At 45.9% G+C, this 26849-nt stretch overlaps 1 protein-coding gene across 1 annotated transcript in view; it reads left to right on the top strand.

Annotated features, from left to right (window-relative positions):
• The first annotated feature begins 7124 nt into the window (after positions 1-7124).
• LOC110503023 (cilia- and flagella-associated protein 337) overlaps positions 7125-26849 on the top strand; it is a 29084-nt gene continuing 9359 nt past the window's right edge. Inside the window, exons 1-14 of the mRNA XM_036960708.2 lie at positions 7125-7795; positions 9295-9532; positions 9620-9766; positions 9962-10084; positions 10218-10389; positions 12114-12160; positions 12315-12452; positions 15329-15517; positions 16235-16426; positions 17605-17904; positions 18066-18230; positions 18442-18591; positions 20785-20969; positions 21079-21218. Of these exons, the coding sequence (XP_036816603.2) occupies positions 7725-7795; positions 9295-9532; positions 9620-9766; positions 9962-10084; positions 10218-10389; positions 12114-12160; positions 12315-12452; positions 15329-15517; positions 16235-16426; positions 17605-17904; positions 18066-18230; positions 18442-18591; positions 20785-20969; positions 21079-21218 (2257 nt within the window). The 5' untranslated portion in view covers positions 7125-7724. The remainder of the gene's footprint in view (positions 7796-9294; positions 9533-9619; positions 9767-9961; positions 10085-10217; positions 10390-12113; positions 12161-12314; positions 12453-15328; positions 15518-16234; positions 16427-17604; positions 17905-18065; positions 18231-18441; positions 18592-20784; positions 20970-21078; positions 21219-26849) is intronic.

Below are 26849 nucleotides of genomic sequence, written 5' to 3'. Positions count from 1 at the left end.
GCGCTTGTCCTAGGAACCTTCTTTTCGTTCCCGTTCCTACTCGTCTGGCCGTTCTTCAGTGGGCTCACTCTGCCAAGTTAGCCGGCCACCCTGGCGTTCGGGGTACGCTTGCTTCCATTCGCCAGCGTTTTTGGTGGCCCACCCGGGAGCATGACACGCGTCGTTTCGTGGCTGCTTGTTCGGTCTGCGCGCAGACTAAGTCCGGTAACTCTCCTCCTGCCGGCCGTCTCAGGCCGCTTCCTATTCCCTCTCGACCGTGGTCTCACATCGCCTTAGATTTTGTCACCGGACTGCCTTCGTCAGCGGGGAAGACTGTTATTCTTACGGTTGTCGATAGGTTCTCTAAGGCGGCCCATTTCATTCCCCTTGCTAAGCTTCCTTCTGCTAAAGAGACGGCACAAATCATCATCGAGAATGTTTTCAGAATTCATGGCCTTCCGTCAGACGTCGTTTCGGACAGAGGTCCGCAATTCACGTCTCAATTTTGGAGGGAGTTTTGCCGTTTGATTGGGGCTTCCGTCAGTCTCTCTTCCGGCTTTCACCCCCAGTCTAACGGTCAAGCAGAACGGGCCAATCAGACTATTGGTCGCATCTTACGCAGTCTTTCTTTTCGCAACCCTGCGTCTTGGTCAGAACAGCTCCCCTGGGCAGAATACGCCCACAACTCGCTTCCTTCGTCTGCGACCGGGCTATCTCCTTTTCAGAGTAGCCTCGGGTACCAGCCTCCGCTGTTCTCATCTCAGTTCGCCGAGTCCAGCGTCCCCTCCGCTCAGGCTTTTGTCCAACGTTGCGAGCGCACCTGGAAGAGGGTCAGGTCTGCACTTTGCCGTTATAGGACGCAGACTGTGAGGGCTGCTAATAAGCGTAGAACTAAGAGTCCTAGATATTGTCGCGGTCAGAGAGTTTGGCTCTCCACTCAGAACCTTCCCCTTAAGACGGCTTCTCGCAAGTTGACCCCGCGGTTCATTGGTCCGTTCCGTATTTCTCGGGTCATTAATCCTGTCGCAGTTCGACTTCTTCTTCCGCGATACCTTCGTCGCGTCCACCCGGTCTTCCATGTCTCCTGTATTAAGCCCGTTCTTCGCGCCCCCGCTCGTCTTCCCCCCCCCCCCCCCCATCCTTGTCGAGGGCGCACCCATCTACAGGGTCCGCAGGATTTTGGACATGCGTCCACGGGGCCGTGGTCACCAGTACCTTGTCGATTGGGAGGGGTACGGTCCTGAGGAGAGGAGTTGGGTTCCCTCTCGGGACGTGCTGGACCGTGCGCTGATCGAGGATTTCCTCCGTTGCCGCCAGGTTTCCTCCTCGAGTGCGCCAGGAGGCGCTCGGTGAGTGGGGGGGTACTGTCATGTTGTGTCTTGTCTCTGTCCTTTCCCTTCACCCTGTCTCCCTCTGCTGGTCGTTGTTATGTTACCTTTTCTCCCCCGCTTTCCCCCAGCTGTCCCTTGTCTCCTCTAACTACCCGTTCCCCACCTGTTCCCTGTTTCCCTCTGATTAGGTCCCTATATCTCTCTCTGTTTCTGCTCCTGTCCTTGTCGGATTCTTGTTTGTTTGTGTTTCATGCCTGAGCCAGACTATCGTCATGTTTGCTGTAACCTTGTCCTGTCCTGTCGGAATCTGCCGGTCTATCTGAGCCTACCTAAGTTTGGTTATTAAAGAAGCTCTGTTTAAGTTAGTTCGCTTTTGGGTCCTCATTCACTCACCATAACAGCTTGTTTGATGGTTCATCTGAGGGCATAGCGGGATTTCTTATTAGCGTCCGGATTAGCCTCCCGCTCTTTGAAAGCGGCGGCTCTAGCCTTTGGCTCGATGTGGATGTTGCCTGTAATCCATGGCTTCTGGTTGGGATATGTACGTACAGTCACTGTGGGGATGACGTCGTCGATGCACTTATTGTTGATGCCGATGACTGAGGTGGTGTACTCCTCAAGGCCATTGGATGAATCCCGTAACATATTCCAGTCTGTGCTAGCAAAACTGTCCTGTAGTGGAGCATCTGCGTCATCTGTCCACTTCAGTGTTGAGCGAGTCACTGGTTCTTCCTGCTTTAGTTTTTGCTCGTAAGCAGGAATCAAGACGATAGAATTATGGTCAGATTTGCCAAATGGAGGACGGGGGAGAGCTGAGAATGCATCTCTGTGTTTGGAGTAAAGGTGGTCTAGGATTTTTTTTTCTGGTTGCACGTGACATGCTGGTAAAAATGCATGGCCACTCATGCATGGCCACTCACACGCTAACACATCCACGCACATCCATGCATCCCGATCCCTCAGGGAAAAGAACAGTGAACACGGTGTATTCTCCATCGATGCATAAAGATCCACTTCTGGAATGCCGAAGAGCATCCAAACCTGATTGGCTACCTCTGGGTGGAGCTTACACTCCCCATATAGAGGGTTCCCCCTGGAGAGTAAATATGCCTCCAGATTCAGTACTCCTGGTACATGAGTAGCTCTCAGTGACTGGAGATGCACACTGCTCCACATAATAAGTCTCTGTGCCAGTGTGTGTAAGTGAGGGGATCGTAGTCCCCCTTGTCTGTTAATGTAAATCACAACGGTAGTATTGTCTGTTCTGAATAGAACATGTCGAACCTCCAGAAATGGGAGAAATTACTTTAATGTAGGGACACTGCAAGGATTTCCAGGCAGTTTATGTTTGTGGAATGGAGTTGGGGTCCCCATACCTTGTTAACCGTTCTGCCCTTGTGGGTCGCACCACAACCCGAGAGAGACGCGTCCGTCATGACTACCTTTCTCACTAAAACAGTTCCCATCTGGACACCCTTTGACAGAAACTGAGATCTGTACACGGTGTCAAATCAAATCAAATTCTATTGGTCACATACACATATTTAGCAGATGTTATTGCGGGTGTAGTGAAATGCTTGTAAACTTATGTTTGTGACGTATTAAGCACATTATTCAAGTGTCCTAATGTTTTGAAAGAGACCATGATCTCTCTGCGAAACAGTGCAAGGCAATTCTGGAATGTTCTTATATGTTCCACAGAGAGACAAGCTTTGAACGATACCTAATCTAGGGTTAGACCTAGGAAAGAGATTGTTTGTGTGGGAATCAGAACTCTATTTACTGTGTTTATTTTGAAACCTAGAAATGTCATGTATTCCAAGAGCAGCTAACTTTGTTCGAAGACATCCTGTCTCGATTGAGAGCACAGCAGCCAATCGTCTAAGTACATCATCAACATCATGGATTATAGGCAACATTCGCACTGAGCTAAAGGGTAGAGCTGCCGCTTTCAAGGTGCGGGACTCTAACCCGGAAGCTTACAAGAAATCCCACTATGCCCTGCAACGAACCATCAAGCAGGCAAAGCGTCAATACAGGGCTAAGATTGAATCATACTACACCGGCTCCGACGCTCGTCGGATGTGGCAGGGCTTGCAAACTATTACAGACTACAAAGGGAAGCACAGCCGCGAGCTGCCCAGTGACACGAGCCTACCAGACGAGCTAAATCACTTCTATGCTCGCTTTAAGGCAAGCAACACTGAGGCATGCATGAGAGCATCAGCTGTTCCGGACGACCATAGACCACCATAGTCCCTGTGCCCAAGGACACAAAGGCAACCTGCCTAAATAACTACAGATGATGCAATCTCTATTGCACTCCACACTGCCCTTTCCCACCTGGCCAAAAGGAACATCTATGTGAGAATGCTGTTCATTGACTACAGCTCAGCGTTCAACACCATAGTACCCTCAAAGCTCATCACCAAGCTAAGGATCCTGGGACTAAACACCTCCCTCTGAAATTGGATCCTGGACTTCCTGACAGGCAGACCCCAGGTGGTGGGGGTAGGTAGCAACACATCTGCCCCGCTGATCCTCAACACTGGAGCTCCCCAGGGGTGCATGCTCAGTCCCCTCCTGTACTCACTGTTCACCCACGACTGCATGGCCAGGCACGACTCCAACACCATCATTAAGTTTGCTGACGACACAACAGTGGTAGGCCTGATCACCGACAACGACGAGACAGCCTATAGGGAGGAGGTCAGAGACCTGGTGGTGCCAGAACAACAACCTAGCCCTGAATGTAACCAAGACTAAGGAGATGATTGTGGACTACAGGAAAAGGAGCACCGAGCACGTCCCCATTCTTATCGACGGGGCTGTAGTGGAGCAGGTTGAGAGCTTCAAATTCCTTGGTGTCCAAATCAACAACAAACTAGATTGGTCCAAACACACCAAGACAGTCGTGAAGAGGGCACGACAAAGCCTATTCCCCCTCAGGAAACTAAAAAGATTTGCCATGGGTCCTGAGATCCTCAAAAGGTTCTACAGCTACAACATTGAGAGCATCCTGACCGGTTGCATCACTGCCTGGTACGGCAATTGCTCGGCCTCCGACCGCAAGGCACTTCAGAGGGTAGTGCGTACGGCTTAGTACATCACTGGGGCAAAGCTGCCTGCCATCCAGGACCTCTACACCAGGCGGTGTCAGAGGAAGGCCCTAAAAATTGTCAAAGACCCCAGCCACCCCAGTCAGACTGTTCTCTCTACTACCGCATGGCAAGCGGTACCGGAGTGCCAAGTCTAGGACAAAAAGGCTTCTCAACAGTTTTTACCCCCAAGCCATAAGACTCCTGAACAGGTAACTAAATGGTTACCCGGACTATTTGCATTGTGTGCGCCCCCAACCCCTCTTTTACGCTTCTGCTACTCTCTGTTCATCATATATGCATAGTCACTTTAACGATACCGACATGTACATACTACCTCAATCAGCCTGACTAACCGGTGTCTGTATATAGCCTTGCTACTGTTATTTCAAATGCCTTTTTACTGTTGTTTTATTTCTAGCTCCGCTAGCCAGCACCTCGTCTTAATAGGTGTGCGTTTCTTTTTCTTCTAGATTATTTCTTTACTTACCTACACACACACACACACACACACACACACACACACACACACACACACACACACACACACACACACACACACACACACACACACACACACACACACACACACACAAACACATTTTTTTTCCTTCTTTTTTTCCCCGCACTATTGGTTAGAGCCTGTAAGTAAGCATTTCACTGTGAGATCTACACCTGTTGTATTCGGCGCACGGACAAATAAACTTTGATTTGATTTGAACCGAATGCCCCTCTCTCTGAGTGAGGCTATGGCTCCGTCGGTACACAAAAAATCTGAGGTGATAGTGAGATGGTGGGAGGACCAGAAATTCATAGATTACACCTTGAAAAGCGAATCTGAGAAATTTCCTGTGAGGAGGGTATATTGAGATGAGAAAGGAAGTGTCCGTCAGGTCGACAGATACGAACCAATCACCTGGGTGCCCAGAATGTAGCAGATCAGTGTGTCAACATTCTGAACATGTACTTTCTCATGTGCCTGTTCAGAGCACGTAGATCTAGGATCAGGCGTATGCCACCCCCATTTGAACAAGTCCTGAAAATCAGATTTATTGAATTCTCCATTTGGTCTATATTAAAGGGCACTTCATTTCATATAACAGGCTTTTAAAATGTCGTCTTTATGCATAATTTCTACTATATCAAAGGAACGCAAAAGGCACTCATTTCATGGAATGACCCAGTAAACGTTAAGTTCTGCCCATTGGATGTTGGTTGCAATGCTCTCATCAAGTTTGTTTGTTTATTTGTCATATGCCCATGAAAGACATAGAGTCACTACATGACAGATAATGTACAAAGTGTAGTCATTTTTGTAGTCATTTAAAAGCATGTTAGTGCTTTTGGTGTGTCAAGTACAATAAAAATGCATTTGACAAAATGTATTTTAGAGGCGGCAGACTATTAGAATACTTGGAGGCGTTGCTTTCTCTTAGTGCTTTTGGGCTTCCAATGAGATGGATTGTCATGCCAGTTCATGTGTTATGCTGTGTTCTATGATTAAAAGCTTTGCTTGTACACGGCCAGTTCTGCAGTTTTAATGAGACTGTCACGCCTGCTCCTGTTCTTCCCCCCTGGCGCTCGAGGCTGGCTACCCTGCATTACGCACTCCTACCACCATCATTTACGCACACCTCGTCACGCGCTTCAGCAATATTGGACTCACCTGGACTCACTCATCACCTGTTTATTACCTCCCCTATATGTGTCAGTCCCCAGTTCTGTTCCCCACTGCTGCATTGACTGTCATATGTCTGTGTTACCAGTGTGCTGACGCTGTTCCTGTCTTGTTGTCTTGTTGGTTACAGAGACTGATGTGATACTGAAGAGCCTGTTAAAGTTAAATTGTTAAGTCAACATTTTGTTACTTAATGATATGGCCAGATCTTCATACTTGCTATAAATTTTTATAAAATAATATATATTATTACAACATACACGTCAGAATGCATGTAGGAATATATTTTATACAACATTTCCAAATACTTTAAAACATTTTTTTTAATATATATATCGATAAATACATGTGAAAATATATTCTAAAATACATTCTTTATTGTATTTCTGAATGTATTTTGAAATACATTAAAAACATTTTACGATGCGTTTAATATATTGTAATATGCATTTTATACACATTTATGTACACATTTTAAATACATTCCGTGATATATGTTGGAATGTATTTTAAATGTATACAAAACATTTTTTTAAATACATTGTATGGGCCAAAAAATATAAAATATATTGTATAAAAATATATATAATGTATAAAAAAATCTATGTATAAAAAAACATTTTTTAAATATATATATTTTTGTGTATTGGCCCCCTCCTAAAAAGGCCTACCGGTAGTATGGGCTCCAGTGTTCAAGCATCAAGCTTTGAACGAGATACAGAGAACACAAGATATAATGTACAATCGACACACACATACTGTACATACCACCCCACACACCAAACCATGTTGCACGGTCTCAGTGGGGTAGTTAATGGTAAAGTGACCTGGGACCTGGGTTCTCTGCCATGGCTTTAGCTTAATGGCTCAGTAATCTGTTACTGAGACATTAGTGGTTTATCATTAGCCAGAGCCTGTCCCTTTGTTTGACTTACACTCTCAGACAGAAACCTGTACACACCTCCACTATTTGAGTAACATTTGGGATCTTATGCACCTCCTGATCTTGGATCTCTTCAGCCTGGTTGAGATTTCTAAGACTTCCACATGGAAAGCTTTATGGATCGGTAAACTGCAGACTGAGAGGCTTCTTTCCCTCTTCCTTCTAATGATTCACTTCTGGAGGATTACTTGTCTTGACACCCTGGTGTCCATGCAGATTGTGGATAGTCTCGTCTCCTTGGTCCTCCGCTGAGGATGTGTTGACTTTCTCTCCCTGTGGTCTAACTCCTGTGATGGATGATGTATTGATCTGTGGAGCATTCCACCCTGTCTGAAAAGAAGCAGCTTTGTTTGACCTGAAATTGGATTTGTCCCGAAAGACAAAGGGGGAGAGAGAGACAAAGACTCTTATTTAAACCTAGAGGAGGGGAGAGAGGTATCAGATTGGGCTTAGGCTGTTGTGAGGTCAGTTTGTGTTTCAGCATCCTTCACTCTCTGACACATAAACAGAGGAACTTGGGCCCGGAGGTTTTGAGGGGCCCATCTGAGGCAAAGTCCAGAGGGAAGATCTAAAGCGATGAGTGAGGTTGTTTGTAAAGCTTGGTCCAGAGTGAAAATTCCCTCTGTTTAGCAACACACAATGGACTCAGCGCTAGACTAGTTTGATAGACAGACAGGAAGGTTAGGTGTGTAGGAATGGGTACCCTAAGAGGTATCAGTGATCCATGGGAGGTCTACGAAAGGGAAACCTCCAGCAGCAGCTCTTGGTGAGTTTTGTATTTTAAGAACAATATATAAGATATAACTCAAGATTTTACATAAAGTCTATTTTCATATTTTATGTTTAGCATAAGTAGAAGTTGACACATGTCAGTTCTTGTATTCCTGCTTAAATTTGGCTGAATCCTGTTATTTCAATTCCACAGATAATAATGTTATCAAAATATCATTATCATCAACAGAAACATTTTTTTAGCATTTCTATATGAAAATATCTCTCTGAGTAGAGCTAATTAAAGTCTTATTTCCAAACCCTTTTGGAGTAAAACATGTGTCATTGACTGCATATCAATGATTACCTGGCTGTGCGGTGAGTTGATCGTGAGAACTACCCTTATCTAAAAGGAGCACTCATGCATGCCTTGATGAACCAGGAAGAGAGAGGAGAAGAGAGAGGAGAATGTGGAGACATGACCGATTGTCCTGTGGTTTCCCATGGCAACAGGGCCACACAAGGCTTGTCCTCATGAAGGTTGGCGACATACGACATGGCGGTTTTGGTCCTAGCAGTCTCCCTCACCCCCTCAAATCTCTCTTCAAGAACCTCTTAAATCCATACAATACAAAGAAAGCAAGCCTTCCACAGCAAATCAAGCGCTTGGTTAGTTCACTATAAAACCCAAGGCATTTTTAATTCAAATACTTTAAGTAAGTTGAACTCAGTATCAATGAAAAGTCACTATTACTTAATGTTTATGTGGTAATGACTCAAATCTAAATGAGAAGTCTCATCAAATCTATTATTTTAAGTTATAATAACAAATTGATAACATCAAAATGTTGTCTGGCTAAATTCCCAAGCTGTCCCCAATACCACCAATGTCACCTAATCATCCCCAGCTTACAATTGGCTCATTCATCCCCTGTAACTATTCCTCAGGTCGTTGCTGTAAATGAGAAAGTGTTCTCAGTCAACTTACCTGGTAAAATAACGGTCAAATAAATAAATAAAAAGTATTTTTGTCTGAAATTGGTCACAAAGCGTGCAGTCTCACTGCTGCCACAGGGGTGTGCTGTATGTTCATATTCTGTAAGACTTTCATATTATGCAGTAGTATTCTCAATAATGACCCGTACATGAATCTACACCACCATTCAAAAGTTGGAAACTTGGAAATGTCCTTGTTTTTGAAAGAAAAGCACATTTTTTTGTCCATTAAAATAACATCAAATTGATCAGAAATACAGTGTAGACATTGTTAATGTTGTAAATGACGGCAGGGTAGCCTAGGGTTAGAGCGTTGGACTAGTAACCGGAAGGTTGCGAGTTCAAACCCCCGAGCTGACAAGGTACAAATCTGTCGTTCTGCCCCTGAACAGGCAGTTAACCCACTGTTCCCAGGCCGTCATTGAAAATAAGAATTTGTTCTTAACTGACTTGCCTGGTTAAATAAAGGTAAAATAAAAAATAAAAAATAAAATGACTATTGTAGCTGGAAACGGCTAATTTTCTTATGGAATATCTGCATACTACTCCACTCCACAGTGATGCAGGCCAGAATGCCTGTACTCAGGAGGAACTCAAACTTAAACACCTGCTGTTACTGAGGGATGCGTTTACCCGTCACACAACCTCGGACAGGGGGTCCCAGCGGAGTTGGAGAGGTGCACGGAAAAAGGGAGGAGGAGAAAGAGGGATGAGTCTGGAGGAGTTCCAGAATGCTCTGAGTGCTGTGATTGGTCCAGACAGCCAGAGCGGGTGGCTGGAGAGGGTCTTCAATGAGGTGACTATGGCCCTTTGTTACATACGGTTGAACTGTTTTTTGTTAGTTTACCCTTAGGAAATAAGAACATGTTCTCATTTCCAATAGATTGACGTGTCATGTGATGGCTATGTGGAGTGGGAGGACCTGTGTAGCTACCTGCTGCAGCAGTGCAGAGAGAGAGACCACACCTCCAGGCCAAGAGGCGCTCTACTAGACACTGAACCACTCATCAAACACTGCTCACACAACAAGGTGAGGGACGCCTGTCTAGTCATTGCTTATAGAGTGTGTTAATAACTATGTAATGACTATGTAATAAGTAGTTAATTGCTCATACTGTATGTTAATTCATAAGTATGCAGCAGTCTCCATTGACCTCTGTCTCTCTTTCTCTCATCAGCCACTCTCTCACTTCGCCTGTAAACTTTTCTCTTCTCCCCCTTACAGCAGGAGCCCACTATCTGTGTAGTGGCTGTTCCCCATCCTCCCCCCCTCCGCTACATCAGTGTCAGTAAGAGGGGGCTGCTCACTGTGTGGAACAACCGACTACAAGTCCTCAAGACTCTGGAGGTGTGTGAGCTGATAAGCCACACACACACACACTCTCACACACACACACTCACTCACTCACTCACTCACTCACTCACTCAGACAGACACACACACACACGTTCTCTCTCTCTTTCTTTGATGTATCTCCTCAGCTGGCTGGAGACCCTGCAGAGCAAGGGGTTAACAGAAGGATGTTCAGGGGCTGGACCACTGATGCTGTCTACCTGCCCAAAGTCCACAAGGTCGCCATAGCAACCAGCAGCAGGGACCTCCACTTTGTTGACGTGTCCACGGCCAGCTGCTTTGAGGACATCCACTTGTTTGGTATCTAACCAACTGTTAGAAAGACTCAAAGTAGAACTTTTGCTTTTGATTTGATCAATCAGTTCAACTTCTGACTTTATGTCCCTGTTGTTCTCTCATCTCTCATCTCATCTAAAAACCTGCCGGGTTCTGACTCTATGTCCCTGTTGTTCTCTCATCTCTGAACCGGGTTCTGACTCTATGTCCCTGTTGTTCTCTCATCTCTCATCTCATCTAAAAACCTGCCGGGTTCTGACTCTATGTCCCTGTTGTTCTCTCATCTCTCATCTCATCTAAAAACCTGCCGGGTTCTGACTCTATGTCCCTGTTGTTCTCTCATCTCTCATCTCATCTAAAAACCTGCCGGGTTCTGACTCTATGTCCCTGTTGTTCTCTCATCTCTCATCTCATCTAAAAACCTGCCGGGTTCTGACTCTATGTCCCTGTTGTTCTCTCATCTCTCATCTCATCTAAAAACCTGCCGGGTTCTGACTCTATGTCCCTGTTGTTCTCTCATCTCTCATCTCATCTAAAAACCTGCCGGGTTCTGACTCTATGTCCCTGTTGTTCTCTCATCTCTCATCTCATCTAAAAACCTGCCGGGTTCTGACTCTATGTCCCTGTTGTTCTCTCATCTCTGAACCGGGTTCTGACTCTATGTCCCTGTTGTTCTCTCATCTCTCATCTCATCTAAAAACCTGCCGGGTTCTGACTCTATGTCCCTGTTGTTCTCTCATCTCTCATCTCATCTAAAAACCTGCCGGGTTCTGACTCTATGTCCCTGTTGTTCTCTCATCTCTCATCTCATCTAAAAACCTGCCGGGTTCTGACTCTATGTCCCTGTTGTTCTCTCATCTCTGAACCGGGTTCTGACTCTATGTCCCTGTTGGCCTCTCATCTCTCATCTCATCTAAAAACCTGCCGGGTTCTGACTCTATGTCCCTGTTGTTCTCTCATCTCTCATCTCATCTAAAAACCTGCCGGGTTCTGACTCTATGTCCCTGTTGTTCTCTCATCTCTCATCTCATCTAAAAACCTGCCGGGTTCTGACTCTATGTCCCTGTTGTTCTCTCATCTCTCATCTCATCTAAAAACCTGCCGGGTTCTGACTCTATGTCCCTGTTGTTCTCTCATCTCTCATCTCATCTAAAAACCTGCCGGGTTCTGACTCTATGTCCCTGTTGTTCTCTCATCTCTCATCTCATCTAAAAACCTGCCGGGTTCTGACTCTATGTCCCTGTTGTTCTCTCATCTCTCATCTCATCTAAAAACCTGCCGGGTTCTGACTCTATGTCCCTGTTGTTCTCTCATCTCTCATCTCATCTAAAAACCTGCCGGGTTCTGACTCTATGTCCCTGTTGTTCTCTCATCTCTCATCTCATCTAAAAACCTGCCGGGTTCTGACTCTATGTCCCTGTTGTTCTCTCATCTCTCATCTCATCTAAAAACCTGCCGGGTTCTGACTCTATGTCCCTGTTGTTCTCTCATCTCTGAACCGGGTTCTGACTCTATGTCCCTGTTGGCCTCTCATCTCTCATCTCATCTAAAAACCTGCCGGGTTCTGACTCTATGTCCCTGTTGTTCTCTCATCTCTCATCTCATCTAAAAACCTGCCGGGTTCTGACTCTATGTCCCTGTTGGCCTCTCATCTCTGAACCGGGTTCTGACTCTATGTCCCTGTTGGCCTCTCATCTCTGAACAGGGTTCTGACTTTATGTCCCTGATGTTCTCTCATCTCTAAACAGGGTTCCCCAATATTCCAACCTCTCTCTGCTACTGGCATGACATAAAGGTACGGCTTCAGTACTTGTCATAAACTAACGTACATTTGACCCATTCTAAACATTCAATTACTTGTCTTTTCATGAACCATGATAGATGTTTTTATAGTTCTGGTAGTTATATTCACATTGTCTTCCCCTGAGATCTGTTGTAATCCCTCCCAGTCTCCAGGGGGGCGCTCTTTGCTGCTGTGGGGAGATGAAAAGGGAGGGATCCATCTGTTGTGGTTCCTCCAACTCCAAAATGGACTGTTTGAGAGCCCCTTCACTGAGGACAATGTCCCTCAGAGGATTTACATGCAGGTAGGCCTCATTCACTCTTCATTCACTCTGTGCTGGACTGAAACAAAAAACTGGCACACAGTTATAATGCCAATAGCCTAGAGGTTAGAGAGACAGACCAGCAGCCTGAAGTTTGGGTGTTCAAGCCCCAGACTGGGTGGCTAAACTGGCAACCCACGTTCCATGTCCTACCGTTGTGTTCTTGAGCAAGTCTCTTAATCAAATATCAAATCAAATTGTATTTGTCATATGCGCCAAATACAACAGGTGAAATGCTTACTTACAGGCCCTTAACCAACAATGCCGTTTTAAGAAAAACAGGTGTTACGTTTAAAATAACAAATAATTAAAGAGCAGCAGTCAAATAACAGTAGTGAGGCTATATACAGAGGTTACCAGTACAGAGTCAATGTGCGGAGGCACAGGTTAGACCAGGTAATTTAGGTAATATGTATATTTAGGTAGAGTTAGAGTGACTATGCATAGATAATAAACAGAGAGTAGCAGCAGAGTAAAAGAGGTGGGGCAATGCAAATAGTCTGGGTAGCCATTTGATAAACTGTTCTGGTGCGGGTGTTCAAGAAGCCTTTTGGACCTAGACTTGGCACTCCGATACCGCTTGCCGTGCGACAGCAAACAGAACCGTCTATGAATAGGGTGGCTGGAGTCTTTGACAATTTGTAGGCCATTCCTTTGACACAGCCTGGTATAGAGGTCCTGGATGGCAGGAAGCTTAGCCCCAGTGATGTACTGGGCCATACGCACTACCCTCTGTTGTGCCTTGCGGTCGTTGGCCAAGCAGTTTCCATAACAGGCAGGGATGCAACCATTCAGGATACTTTCAATGGTGCAGCTGTAGAACTTTTTGAGGATCTGAGGACCCATGCCAAATCTTTTCAGACTCCTGAGGGGCAATAGGCTTTGTCGTGCCCTCTTCACAACTGTCCTGGTGTGTTTGGACCATGATAGTTTGTTGGTGAAGGTTGTTGTCCTGGCACCACACGGCCAGATCTCTGACCTCCTCTCTGGCTGTCTCATCGTTGTCGGTGATCAGGCATACCACTGTTGTGTCATTGGCAAACTTAATGATGGTGTTGGAGTCGTGCCTGGCCATGCAGTCATGAGTGAACAGGGAGTACAGGTGGGGACTGAGCTCGGACCCCTGAGGGACCCCTGTGTTGAGGATCAGCGTGGCAGATGCGTTGTTACCTACCCTCACCACCTGGGGCGGCCCGTCAGGAAGTCCAGGATCCAGTTGCAGAGGGAGGTGTTTAGTCCCAGGGTCCTTAGTTTAGTGATGAGCTTTGAGGACACTATGGTGTTGAACACTGAGCTGTAGTCAGTGAATAGCATTCTACCATACTGTAGGTGTTCCTTTTGTCCAGGTGGGAAAGGGCAGTGTGGAGTGCAATAGAGATTGCATCATCTGTGGATCTGTTTGGGCGGTATGCAAATTGGAGTGGGTCTAGGGTTTCTGGGATGATCGTGTTGATGTGAGCCATGACCAGCCTTTCAAAGCACATCATGGCTACGAATGTGAGAGCTACGAGTCTGTAGTCATTTAAGCAAGTTACCTTAGTGTTCTTTGGCACAGGGACGATGGTGGTATGCTTGAAACATGTTTGGTATTACAGACTCAGTCAGGGACATGTTGAAAATGTCAGTGAAGACACTTGCTAGTTGGTCAGCGCATGCTCGGAGTACACGTCCTGGTAATCCGTCTGGCCCTGCTGCTTTGTGAATGTTGAGCAGTTTAAAGGTCTTACTCACATCAGCTACGAAGAGCGCGATCACGCAGTCATCCAGAACAGCTGATGCTCTCATGCATGCTTCAGTGATGCTTTCCTCGAAGCGAGCATAGAAGTAATTTAGCTCGGTCGGTAGGCTTGTGTCACTGGGCAGCTCACGACTGTGCTTCCCTTTGCTGTCTGTAATAGTTTGCAAGCCCTGCCACATCCAACGAGCGTCGGAGCCAGTGTAGTACGATTCAATCTTAGTCCTGTATTGATGCTTTGCCTGTTTGATGGTTCGTCGAAGTGCATTTCTTATAAGCTTCCGGGTTAGAGTCCCGCTCCTTGAAAGCGGCAGCTCTACCCTTTAGCTCAGTGAGGATGTTGCCTGTAATCCATGGCTTCTGGTTGGGGTATGTACGTACAGTCACTGTGGGGACGACGTCATCAATGCACTTATTGATGAGACCAGTTATTGATGTGGTGTACTCCTCAATGCCATCAGAAGAAACCCGGAACATATTCCAGTCTGTGCTAGCAAAACAGTCCTGTAGCTTAGCATCTGCTTCATCTGACCACTTCTTTATAGACCGAGTCACTGGTGCTCCCTGCTTTAATTTTAGCTTGTAAGCAGGAATCAGGAGGATATAATTATCCCCCCATTGCTCTCCATCCAGGGGCGTTGCACTGACCTGTGCCTCTTAATGTGTGTCTGGGGGATGTTGGGAAAGGCAAAAGACAAAATGATGTTCCAACCAATGGACAGTAAAGTACAGTATCTATTCTGTAACCTTGCTACGTGTGTTACGGGCACTTCTAGGGTAGTTATTTGTCTTGGCACTGTGGTAAGCATGTGTTCCTTGGGACCAAAAGTGTTCTTCAGATTTCTGCTGGAAATCAGTTGGTTAACTGGTATTTTATTTCACATTTATTTAACTAGGCAAGTCAGTTAAGAACAAATTCTTATTTACAATGACGGCCTATCCTGGCCAAACCCGGATGATGCTGGGTCAAATGTACGCTGCCCTATTGGAATCATGGCCAAATGTGATGCAGCCTGGATTCGAACCAGATACTGTAGCAATGCCTCTTGTACTGAGATGCAGTGCCTTAGACCGCTGAGCCACTCAGGATCCCCAATTATGGTGAGAACATGTCTCCTAACAGGATATTGGTGACCACAGCCGCCTAGTCTCCTACCAACATATCCCCACAGTCCACCAGGAACCAATCAACAGGATAATTTTCGAGCCCCACACTGACCTCATCATGACATCATCAGGAAGCGACGCCTCCTCAGTAGTCATCATGCATGTGTCACTCAGGAGAAAACCCTATGTTTGGAGAATCAATAAGGTAATAATATAACACAGTATCTACCCTATTATGAGTCTTTCATGTGTTCTTACTATGGAGAACACAATGAAGCCACCATTTATATGCGATTCTACAAAAAGGGTAGCTGTTATTTAAGCAATAAGGCCCTCAGAGGGTGTGGTATACAGTATGGCCAATATACCACGACTAAGGACTGTTCTTCAGTACGATGCAAAGCAGAGTACCTGGATACAGCCCTTAGCCGTGGTAAATTGGCCATATACCACAAACCCCCTGAATTATTTTGAGTCATAACTGTGTTTTATCTTGCTTACTGTTGCCAAGTCCCACCCTATAACCAAAATAAACACACACACACACACCCAAAGGATATAATTGCTGGTGAACAAAAACTTGTAATGTGACTGGCCCTGCTGGGGAAGTGATTAAAGTGGGTGAGGTGTTTTGTATTGGTTGTTATGGCTTCTGAGCAGTGCTCCTATATAACTGTCTAGCTTTGGTCAGTTGACCAATTAAGCTGTCCTCAACTGTTCCCCATTATAAACTAATAGGAAAGGCAGTATTTTTAGAATATTTAGTCACGTTACCTTTTATTTTAGTGACCCACAAATCCTAACTTCCCTTTCTGTCTGTCTGTCTGTCTGTCTGTCTGTCTGTCTGTCTGTCTGTCTGTCTGTCTGTATTCCTCTGTTCTCTCTCTCTCTCTCTCTTCTCTCCTTTCTCCCTCCTCCGAAGGGTGTGACGTGCTTTGATTTCAGCAGGTCTCTCAACCTATTGGTGACGGGTGGTCTGGACCCTGCGGTCAAACTGTGGAACTGCTTCATGACCGCTCGGCCAGTCGCGGTCCTACACGGTCACGGCACCACAGTACTGGACGTGGTCATCTACCAACCACTGGGACAGGTCCTCAGCTACTCCAAAGATGCTGTAAGTCAATAACCACCAGATAGCTTGGCTAGAGACACAACACTGGCCGTAGCTTCACGGGTAAGCTGTAAGCCCTCACCTAAGACAGGTAGAGAGAGGCTAACCTATCCCTAGACTGAAGTACCAGTACTACACCACAAGGTATTCTGTCCTGGCTGTGGTCCAGCCCACCAGTACTACACCACAAGGTATTCTGTCCTGGCTGTGGTCCAGCCCACCAGTACTACACCACAAGGTATTCTGTCCTGGCTGTGGTCCAGCCCACCAGTACTACACCACAAGGTAGTCTGTCCTGGCTGTGGTCCAGCCCACCAGTACTACACCACAAGGTAGTCTGTCCTGGCTGTGGTCCAGCCCACCAGTACTACACCACAAGGTAGTCTGTCCTGGCTGTGGTCCAGCCCACCAGTACTACACCACAAGGTAGTCTGTCCTGGCTGTGGTCCAGCCCACCAGTACTACACCACAAAGTAGTCTGTCCTGGCTGTGGTCCAGCCCACCAGTACTACACCACAAGGTAGTCTGTCCTGGCTGTGGTCCAGCCCACCAGTACTACACCACAAGGTAGTCTGTCCTGGCTGTGGTCCAGCCCACCAGTACTACACCACAAGGTATTCTGTCCTGGCTGTAGTCCAGCCCACCAGTACTACACCACAAGGTAGTCTGTCCTGGCTGTGGTCCAGCCCACCAGTACTACACCACAAGGTATTCTGTCCTGGCTGTGGTCCAGCCCACCAGTACTACACCACAAGGTAGTCTGTCCTGGCTGTGGTCCAGCCCACCAGTACTACACCACAAGGTAGTCTGTCCTGGCTGTGGTCCAGCCCACCAGTACTACACCACAAGGTAGTCTGTCCTGGCTGTGGTCCAGCCCACCAGTACTACACCACAAGGTATTCTGTCCTGGCTGTAGTCCAGCCCACCAGTACTACACCACAAGGTATTCTGTCCTGGCTGTGGTCCAGGCCACCAGTACTACACCACAAGGTAGTCTGTCCTGGCTGTGGTCCAGCCCACCAGTACTACACCACAAGGTATTCTGTCCTGGCTGTGGTCCAGGTGGTTTTTGTTTTCCACTTTTTAATTTCTTTCAGAAGGGGTTTGTTTACCCACCTGGTTGTCTCTGTGCAGGAGCTTTCAGAAGGAGTTTGTTTACCCACCTTGTTGTCTCTGTGCAGGAGCTGAGGGTGTGGGACATCTCCTCCAATCGCTGTCTGAGGACCGTCCACCTGCAGTTCCCCTGTCTGCAGCCAGGGCGCGCCCCAGAGCACGGCAACTTCCCTTTCCTGTTGGTGGCCCCGCCCTTCCTGTCGCAGACTCCGCCCCATATTCTGGTGTCCTGTCGAGACTACCTGGCCAGGCTGAGGCTGGAGAAAGGGGGGAGGGGGGAGGAGCAGGGAGAAGGGGGAAGAGGAGGGGGAGGACAATGCCATGGTGCACCCCTCTCCTGTGCTATCTACAACCCCACACTGAAACAGGTAGGTATGGAATCTTGTACACTGTCACAGCCATAAGGGTGTGCATATTGCATGTGTGTGTTAACGTAAATATGTCTGTAAATGTTTACATCTGTGTGTGTGTGTGTGTGTGTGTGTGTGTGTGTGTGTGTGTGTGTGTGTGTGTGTGTGTGTGTGTGTAGGTCATCGCCGGATGTGATGACTCGTCTGTATCAGTGTGGGACGTAGAAACAGGGAGGTTGCATCTGAAGATCACCAGCGCTCATGGAGAGGAGGAGATTACCTGCATGGCGCTAGACTCCTCCCACAGACGACTCATCACTGGCGCACGCAACGGAACCATCAAGGTACCCCTGTGGTAAAAGCTAGTGCAGCCTATGCAGTGGAGCTTGTGCTTTCATCTATCCAATCATGTTACTGATGTCTGATAACTGAAGAAAAGGGGAAAAGCAGGAGACTTCTCCAAGTCTCCTCCTCCTTCACTACGGTTCAGTTAGAACAGCTTTAGATGGACACAGATGTGGTTTACTATGATGTGCTGTTTCTGTCTGTTAAAAGGTGTGGAACCTACTGAATGGCCTTAACCTACAGAAGCTAGAGCCTGTCACCCTCTCAGATGTCACAGGGATCATCTGTCTCCATGACAACCAGTTGCTGGCCGTGGGGTGGAGCCAGCAGGTCGCTCAGTATGACATCAAAGGAGCTAAGGTGAGAAAACACCTAGCCAAACACACACTTTCCTTTTCAATAAAAAGTTATTGTGCGCCAGCCAGGATAAACATGTACATTGCACTCTCAGGTGAAGAGTCCACCACACCTCAACCCCAATGTTATCTGTCACTATCGTGTCTGCTCCATGTGGTTACACTCATAGCTAACCAGCCTTCCTTACAAGAGAACTTTCAGGAATGATATCTATTTACAGTTGAAGTCGGAAGTTTGCATACACTTAGGTCATTAAAACTCGTTTTTCAACCACTCCACAAATGTCTTGTTAATAAACTATTGTTTTGGCAAGTCGGTTAGGATATCTACTTCGTGCATGATACAAGTAATTTTACCAACAATTGTGTACAGACCTATTATTTCACTTATAATTCACTGTATCACAATTCCAGTGGGTCAGAAGTTTACATGCACTAAGTTGACTGTGCCTTTAAACAGCTTGGAAAATTCCAGAAAATGATGTCATGGCTTTAGAAGCTTCGGATAGGCTAGTTGACATCATTTGAGTCAATTGGAGGTGTACCTGTGGATGTATTTCAAGACCTACCTTCAAACTCAGTGCCTCTTTGCTTGACATCATGGGAAAATCAAAATAAATCAGCCAAGACCTCAGAAAACGATTGTAGACCTCCACAAGTCTGTTTCATTCTTGGGAGCAATTTCAAAATGCCTGAAGGTACCACGTTCATCTGTACAAACAATAGTATGTAAGTGTAAACAGCATGGGACCACGCAGCCATCATACCGCTCAGGAAGGAGACGTGTTCTGTCTCCTAGAGATGAACGTACTTTGGTGCGAAAAGTGCAAATCAATCCCAAAACAACAGCAGAGGACCTTGTGAAGATGCTGGAGGAAACAGGTACAAAATTATCTATATCCACAGTAAAACGAGTCCTATATCGGCATAACCTGAAAAGCCCCTCAGCAAGGAAGAAGCCACTGCTCCAAAACCGCCATTATAATGCCAGACTACGGTTTGCAACTGCACATGGGGACAAAGATCATACTTTTTGGAGAAATGTCCTCTGGTCTGATGAAACAAAAATACAACTGTTTGGCCATAATGACCATCATCATGTTTGGAGGAAAAGGGGGAGGCTTGCAAGCCAAAGAACACCATCCCAACCATGAAGCATGGGGGTGGCAGCATCATGTTGTGCGGGTGCTTTGCTGCAAGAGGGACTGGTGCACTTCACAAATAGATGGCATCATGATGCAGGAAAATGATGTGAATATATTAAAGCAAAATCTCAAGACATCAGTCAGGAAGTTAAAGCTTGGTCACAAATGGGTCTTCTAATTGGACAATGACTCCAAGCATACTTCCAAAGTTGTGGCAAAATGGCTTAAGGACAACAAAGTCAAGGTACTGGAGTGGCCATCACAAAGCCCTGACCTCAAACCTATAGGAAATATGTGGGCAGAACTGAAAAAGCATGTGTGAGCAAGGAGGCCTACAAACCTGACTCAGTTACACCAGCTCTGCCAGGAGGAATGGGCCAAAATTCACCCAACTTATTGTGGGAAGCTTGTGGAAGGCTACCTGAAATGTTTGACCCAAGTTAAACCATTTAAAGGCAATGCTACCAAATACTAATTGAGTGTATGTAAACTTCTTTCCCACAGGGAATGTGATGAAATGAATTAAAGCTGAAATTAATCATTCTCTCTACTATTATCCTGACATTTCACATTCTTAAAATAAAGTGGTGATGCAACCTGACCTATGACAGGGAATTTTTATACTAGGATTAAATGTCAGGAATTGTGGAAAACTGAGTTTAAATGTATCTGGCTAAAGTGTATGTACACTTCCAACTTCAACTGTAAATATATAGATCTGCTCTGAGGTTTCTTATTGTTAGACGTCAGCAGAAACCGGTGGGGTTTTTAAAGAACACTTATAAAACAACTTGGCTAAGAGTATGTAAATGATGTCATTGTGTGATGCAGAGTATGAACTCTGGGACTTATTATACATACACTATCAGTCACTACAATTTGGAACAGGAATTTTGCACGTGGGTGCTCAGATGGGTAGATATAAAGACATACAGTGGAAAACTTGGTTTGTTTTCACATTTGAATGAACGCAATGTTGGCACCAAGATGCAAATGAGAATATTATTCTGGTGATTATCTGGTTCCAATATGGCCTGTTTGTGGTGGTGAAGGATGTGTTTGTGAGGGCAGACATGTCGTGGAAGTCAGGTCAGCAACACAGAGCTGACATCCTGGTGGTTGACCACTGCCCTGCCCTGGGAGTCATTGCTACGGGCAGCCATGATGGAGAGGTCATCGTCTGGACTTTGGACACACAGAGACCCCTGGTTCGCCTGCGGAGGGCCACTCACTCACTGTGAGTCAATGCTTTATCAATGCTTTATGCAACATCAATGCTTTATTGCAAATTGAAATACAGTATTCAACATATGTTTACTGAGTGTGTATGTGATGCATGTGTGTAGGACAACACCGCCTGTGGACGCGTTGCTGTTCCTGCAGCGGAGGGGTGGGGACAAACACTGGAGGAACACACCTATCCTCCTCTCCTCACAGGCTGGAGGGATCTACTGGTGGAGCATCACTGGACACACACACACTCATGGTAACCAGGACACACACACACTCATGGTAACCAGGACACACGACACACACACCCATGGTAACCAGGACACACAAACCCATGGTAACCAGGACACACACACCCACAGTATCCAGGGCACACACACCCACGGAAACCAGGGCACACACACTCACGGTAATCAGGGCACGCACACTCACGGTAACCAGGGCACACACACTCACCGTAACCAGGACACGCACACTCACGGTAACCAGGACACGCACGCACACTCACGGTAACCAGGACACGCACACTCACGGTAACCAGGACACGCACACTCACGGTAACCAGGACACGCACGCACACTCATGGTAACCAGGACACACACACTCACGGTAACCAGGACACGCACGCACACTCACGATAACCAGGACACGCACGCACACTCACGGTAACCAGGACACGCACACACACTCACGATAACCAGGACACGCACACACACTCACAGTAACCAGGACACGCACACTCACGGTAACTAGGACACGCACGCACACTCACGGTAACCAGGACACGCACGCACACTCACGATAACCAGGACACGCATGCACACTCACAGTAACCAGAACACGCACGCATAATCACGGTAACCAGGACACGCACACATGGTAACCAGGAGACACACACGCATACTCACGGTAACCAGGACACGCACACTCATGGTAACCAGGACACGCACGCATACTCACGATAACCAGGACACGCACGCACACTCACGGTAACCAGGACACGCACACACACTCACGATAACCAGGACACGCACACACACTCACAGTAACCAGGACACGCACACTCACGGTAACTAGGACACGCACGCACACTCACGGTAACCAGGACACGCACGCACACTCACGATAACCAGGACACGCATGCACACTCACAGTAACCAGAACACGCACGCATAATCACGGTAACCAGGACACGCACACATGGTAACCAGGAGACACACACGCATACTCACGGTAACCAGGACACGCACACTCATGGTAACCAGGACACGCACGCATACTCACGGTAACCAGGACACGCACGCATGGTAACCAGGACACGCACTCATACTCACGGTAACCAGGACACGCACGCATACTCACGGTAACCAGGACACGCACGCATGGTAACCAGGAGACACACACGCACACTCGCGGTAACAAGGACACGCACACTCACGGTAACCAGGACACGCACGCATACTCACGGTAACCAGGACACACACGCATGGTAACCAGGACACGCACACTCACGGTAACCAGGACACGCACACTCACAGTAACCAGGACACTCATACTCACGGTAACCAGGACACGCACGCATACTCACGGTAACCAGGACACGCACGCATGGTAACCAGGAGACACACACGCACACTCACGGTAACCAGGACACGCACACTCACGGTAACCAGGACACGCACACTCACGGTAACCAGAACACGCACACTCACGGTAACCAGGACACGCACACTCACACTCACGGTAACCAGGACACGCACGCACACTCACGGTAACCAGGACACGCACACTCACGGTAACCAGGACACGCACACTCACGGTAACCAGGACACGCATACTCACGGTAACCAGGACACGCACGCATGGTAACCAGGACACGCACTCATACTCACGGTAACCAGGACACGCACGCATGGTAACCAGGAGACACACACGCACACTCACGGTAACCAGGACACGCACACTCACGGTTACCAGGACACGCACACTCACGGTAACCAGGACACGCACACTCATGGTAACCAGGACACGCACACTCACGGTAACCAGGACACGCACACTCATGGTAACCAGAACACGCACGCATACTCACGGTAACCAGGACATGCACGCATACTCACGGTAACCAGGACACGCACGCACACTCACGATAATCAGGACACACACTCACGATAACCAGGACACGCAAGCACACTCACGGTAACCAGGATACGCACGCACACTCACGGTAACCAGGACACGCACGCACACTCACGGTAACCAGGACATGCACGCACACTCAAGGTAACCAGGACACGCACGCACACTCAAGGTAACCAGGACACGCACGCATAATTACGGTAACCAGGACACGCACGCATACTCACGGTAACCAGGACACGCACGCACACTCATGGTAACCAGGACACGTACGCATACTCACGGTAACCAGGACACGCACGCATGGTAACCAGGACACACACTCACGGTAACCAGGACACACACTCACAGTAACCAGGACACGCACGCACACTCACGGTAACCAGGACACGCACACACACGGTAACCAGGACACACACACACACACACACGGTAACCAGGACACACACACACACTTATGGTAACCAGGACACACACACACGGTGTAGCTAAGGAAGGAGAGAGAATGAAAGTGGGAGAGGGAGCCTATGTGGTGGACTGTAGTAAATCTGAGTGTGACTTTATGATGACAGATTGAACTTTCATAAACTACATTATACATATCAATCAACCTATTTATGTACCCTCTGTCCTCTCTGTCCTAGTGTAGGTATATGTACTGTACAGTACATCTCTCTCTGTCTGGAGTATATAGTATTATCATCTCTCTCTCTCTGGAGTATACAGAATTATCATGTCTGTCTGGAGTATACAGTATTATCATCTCTCTCTGTCTGCAGTATACAGTATTATCATGTCTCTCTGGAGTATACAGAATTATCATGTCTGTCTGGAGTATACAGTATTATCATGTCTCTCTGGAGTATACAGAATTATCATGTCTGTCTGGAGTATACAGTATTATCATGTCTCTCTGGAGTATACAGAATTATCATGTCTGTCTGGAGTATACAGTATTATCATCTCTCTGTCTGGAGTATACAGTATTATCATGTCTGTCTGGAGTGTACAGTATTATCATCTCTCTCTGTCTGGAGTATACAGTATTATCATCTCTCTGTCTGGAGTATACAGTATTATCATGTCTGTCTGGAGTATACAGTATTATCATCTCTCTCTGTCTGGAGTATACAGTATTATCATGTCTGTCTGGAGTATACAGTATTATCATCTCTCTCTGTCTGCAGTATACAGTATTATCATCTCTCTGTCTGGAGTATACAGTATTATCATCTCTCTCTGTCTGGAGTATACAGTATTATCATTTCTGTCTGGAGTATACAGTAGTATCATGTCTGTCTGGAGTATACAGTACTATCATCTCTCTCTGTCTGGAGTATACAGTATTATCATCTCTCTCTGTCTGGAGTATACAGTATTATCATGTCTGTCTAGAGTATACAGTAGTATCATGTCTGTCTGGAGTATCAGTATTATCATGTCTGTCTGGAGTATACAGTATTATCATCTATCTCTGTCTGGAGTATACAGTATTATCATGTCTGTCTGGAGTATACAGTATTATCATCTCTCTATGTCTGGAGTATACAGTATTATAATTACTGTCTGGAGTATACAGTATTATCATCTCTCTCTGTCTGTAGTATACAGTATTATCATGTCTATCTGGAGTATACAGTATTATCATCTCTCTCTGTCTGGAGTATACAGTATTATCATCACTCTGTCTGGAGTATACAGTATTATCATCTCTCTGTCTGGAGTATACAGTATTATCATCTCTCTGTCTGGAGTATACAGTATTGTCATCTCTCTCTGTCTGGAGTATACAGTATTATCATCTCTCTATGTCTGGAGTATACAGTATTATCATGTCTGTCTGGAGTATACAGTACTATCATCTCTCTCTGTCTGGAGTATACAGTATTATCATCCCTCTCTGTCTGGAGTATACAGTATTATCATGTCTATCTGGAGTATACAGTATTATCATCTCTGTCTGGAGTATACAGTATTATCATCTCTCTGTCTGGAGTATACATTATTATCATCTCTCTGTCTGGAGTATACAGTATTGTCATCTCTCTCTGTCTGGAGTATACAGTATTATCATCTCTCTCTGTCTGGAGTATACAGTATTATCATGTCTGTCTGGAGTATACAGTATTATCATGTCTGTCTGGAGTATACAGTATTATCATCTCTCTCTGTCTGGAGTATACAATACTATCATGTCTGTCTGGAGTATACAGTATTATCATCTCTCTCTGTCTGGAGTATACAGTATTATCATGTCTGTCTGGAGTATACAGTATTATCATGTCTGTCTGGAGTATACAGTATTATCATGTCTGTCTGGAGTATACAGTATTATCATGTCTGTCTGGAGTATACAGTATTATAATGTCTGTCTGGAGTATACAGTATTATCATCTCTCTCTGTCTGGAGTATACAGTATTATCATGTCTGTCTGGAGTATACAGTATTATCATATCTCTCTGTCTGGAGTATACAGTATTATCATCTCTCTCTGTCTGGAGTATACAGTATTATCATGTCTGTCTGGAGTATACAGTATTATCATGTCTGTCTGGAGTATACAGTATTATCATATCTCTCTGTCTGGAGTATACAGTATTATCATCTCTCTCTGTCTGGAGTATACAATATTATCATGTCTGTCTGGTGTATACAGTATTATCATCTCCCTCTGTCTGGAGTATACAGTATTATCATCTCTCTGTCTGGAGTATACAGTATTATCATGTCTGTCTGGAGTATACAGTATTATCATCTCTCTCTGGAGTATACAGTATTATCATGTCTGTCTGGAGTATACAGTATTATCATCTCTCTCTGTCTGCAGTATACAGTATTATCATCTCTCTGTCTGGAGTATACAGTATTATCATCTCTCTCTGTCTGGAGTATACAGTATTATCATTTCTGTCTGGAGTATACAGTAGTATCATGTCTGTCTGGAGTATACAGTACTATCATCTCTCTCTGTCTGGAGTATACAGTATTATCATCTCTCTGTCTGGAGTATACAGTATTATCATGTCTGTCTGGAGTATACAGTAGTATCATGTCTGTCTGGAGTATCAGTATTATCATGTCTGTCTGGAGTATACAGTATTATCATCTATCTCTGTCTGGAGTATACAGTATTATCATGTCTGTCTGGAGTATACAGTATTATCATCTCTCTATGTCTGGAGTATACAGTATTATAATTACTGTCTGGAGTATACAGTATTATCATCTCTCTCTGTCTGTAGTATACAGTATTATCATGTCTATCTGGAGTATACAGTATTATCATCTCTTTCTGTCTGGAGTATACAGTATTATCATCACTCTGTCTGGAGTATACAGTATTATCATCTCTCTGTCTGGAGTATACAGTATTATCATCTCTCTGTCTGGAGTATACAGTATTGTCATCTCTCTCTGTCTGGAGTATACAGTATTATCATCTCTCTCTGTCTGGAGTATACAGTATTATCATGTCTGTCTGGAGTATACAGTACTATCATCTCTCTCTGTCTGGAGTATACAGTATTATCATCCCTCTCTGTCTGGAGTATACAGTATTATCATGTCTATCTGGAGTATACAGTATTATCATCTCTGTCTGGAGTATACAGTATTATCATCTCTCTGTCTGGAGTATACATTATTATCATATCTCTGTCTGGAGTATACAGTATTGTCATCTCTCTCTGTCTGGAGTATACAGTATTATCATCTCTCTCTGTCTGGAGTATACAGTATTATCATGTC

This window comes from Oncorhynchus mykiss, chromosome 23 (assembly GCF_057628025.1).
Source record: "Oncorhynchus mykiss isolate SJ-2025 chromosome 23, ASM5762802v1, whole genome shotgun sequence".
Lineage (NCBI taxonomy): Eukaryota > Metazoa > Chordata > Actinopteri > Salmoniformes > Salmonidae > Oncorhynchus > Oncorhynchus mykiss.
This window is presented reverse-complemented; position numbering and strand designations above follow the sequence as displayed.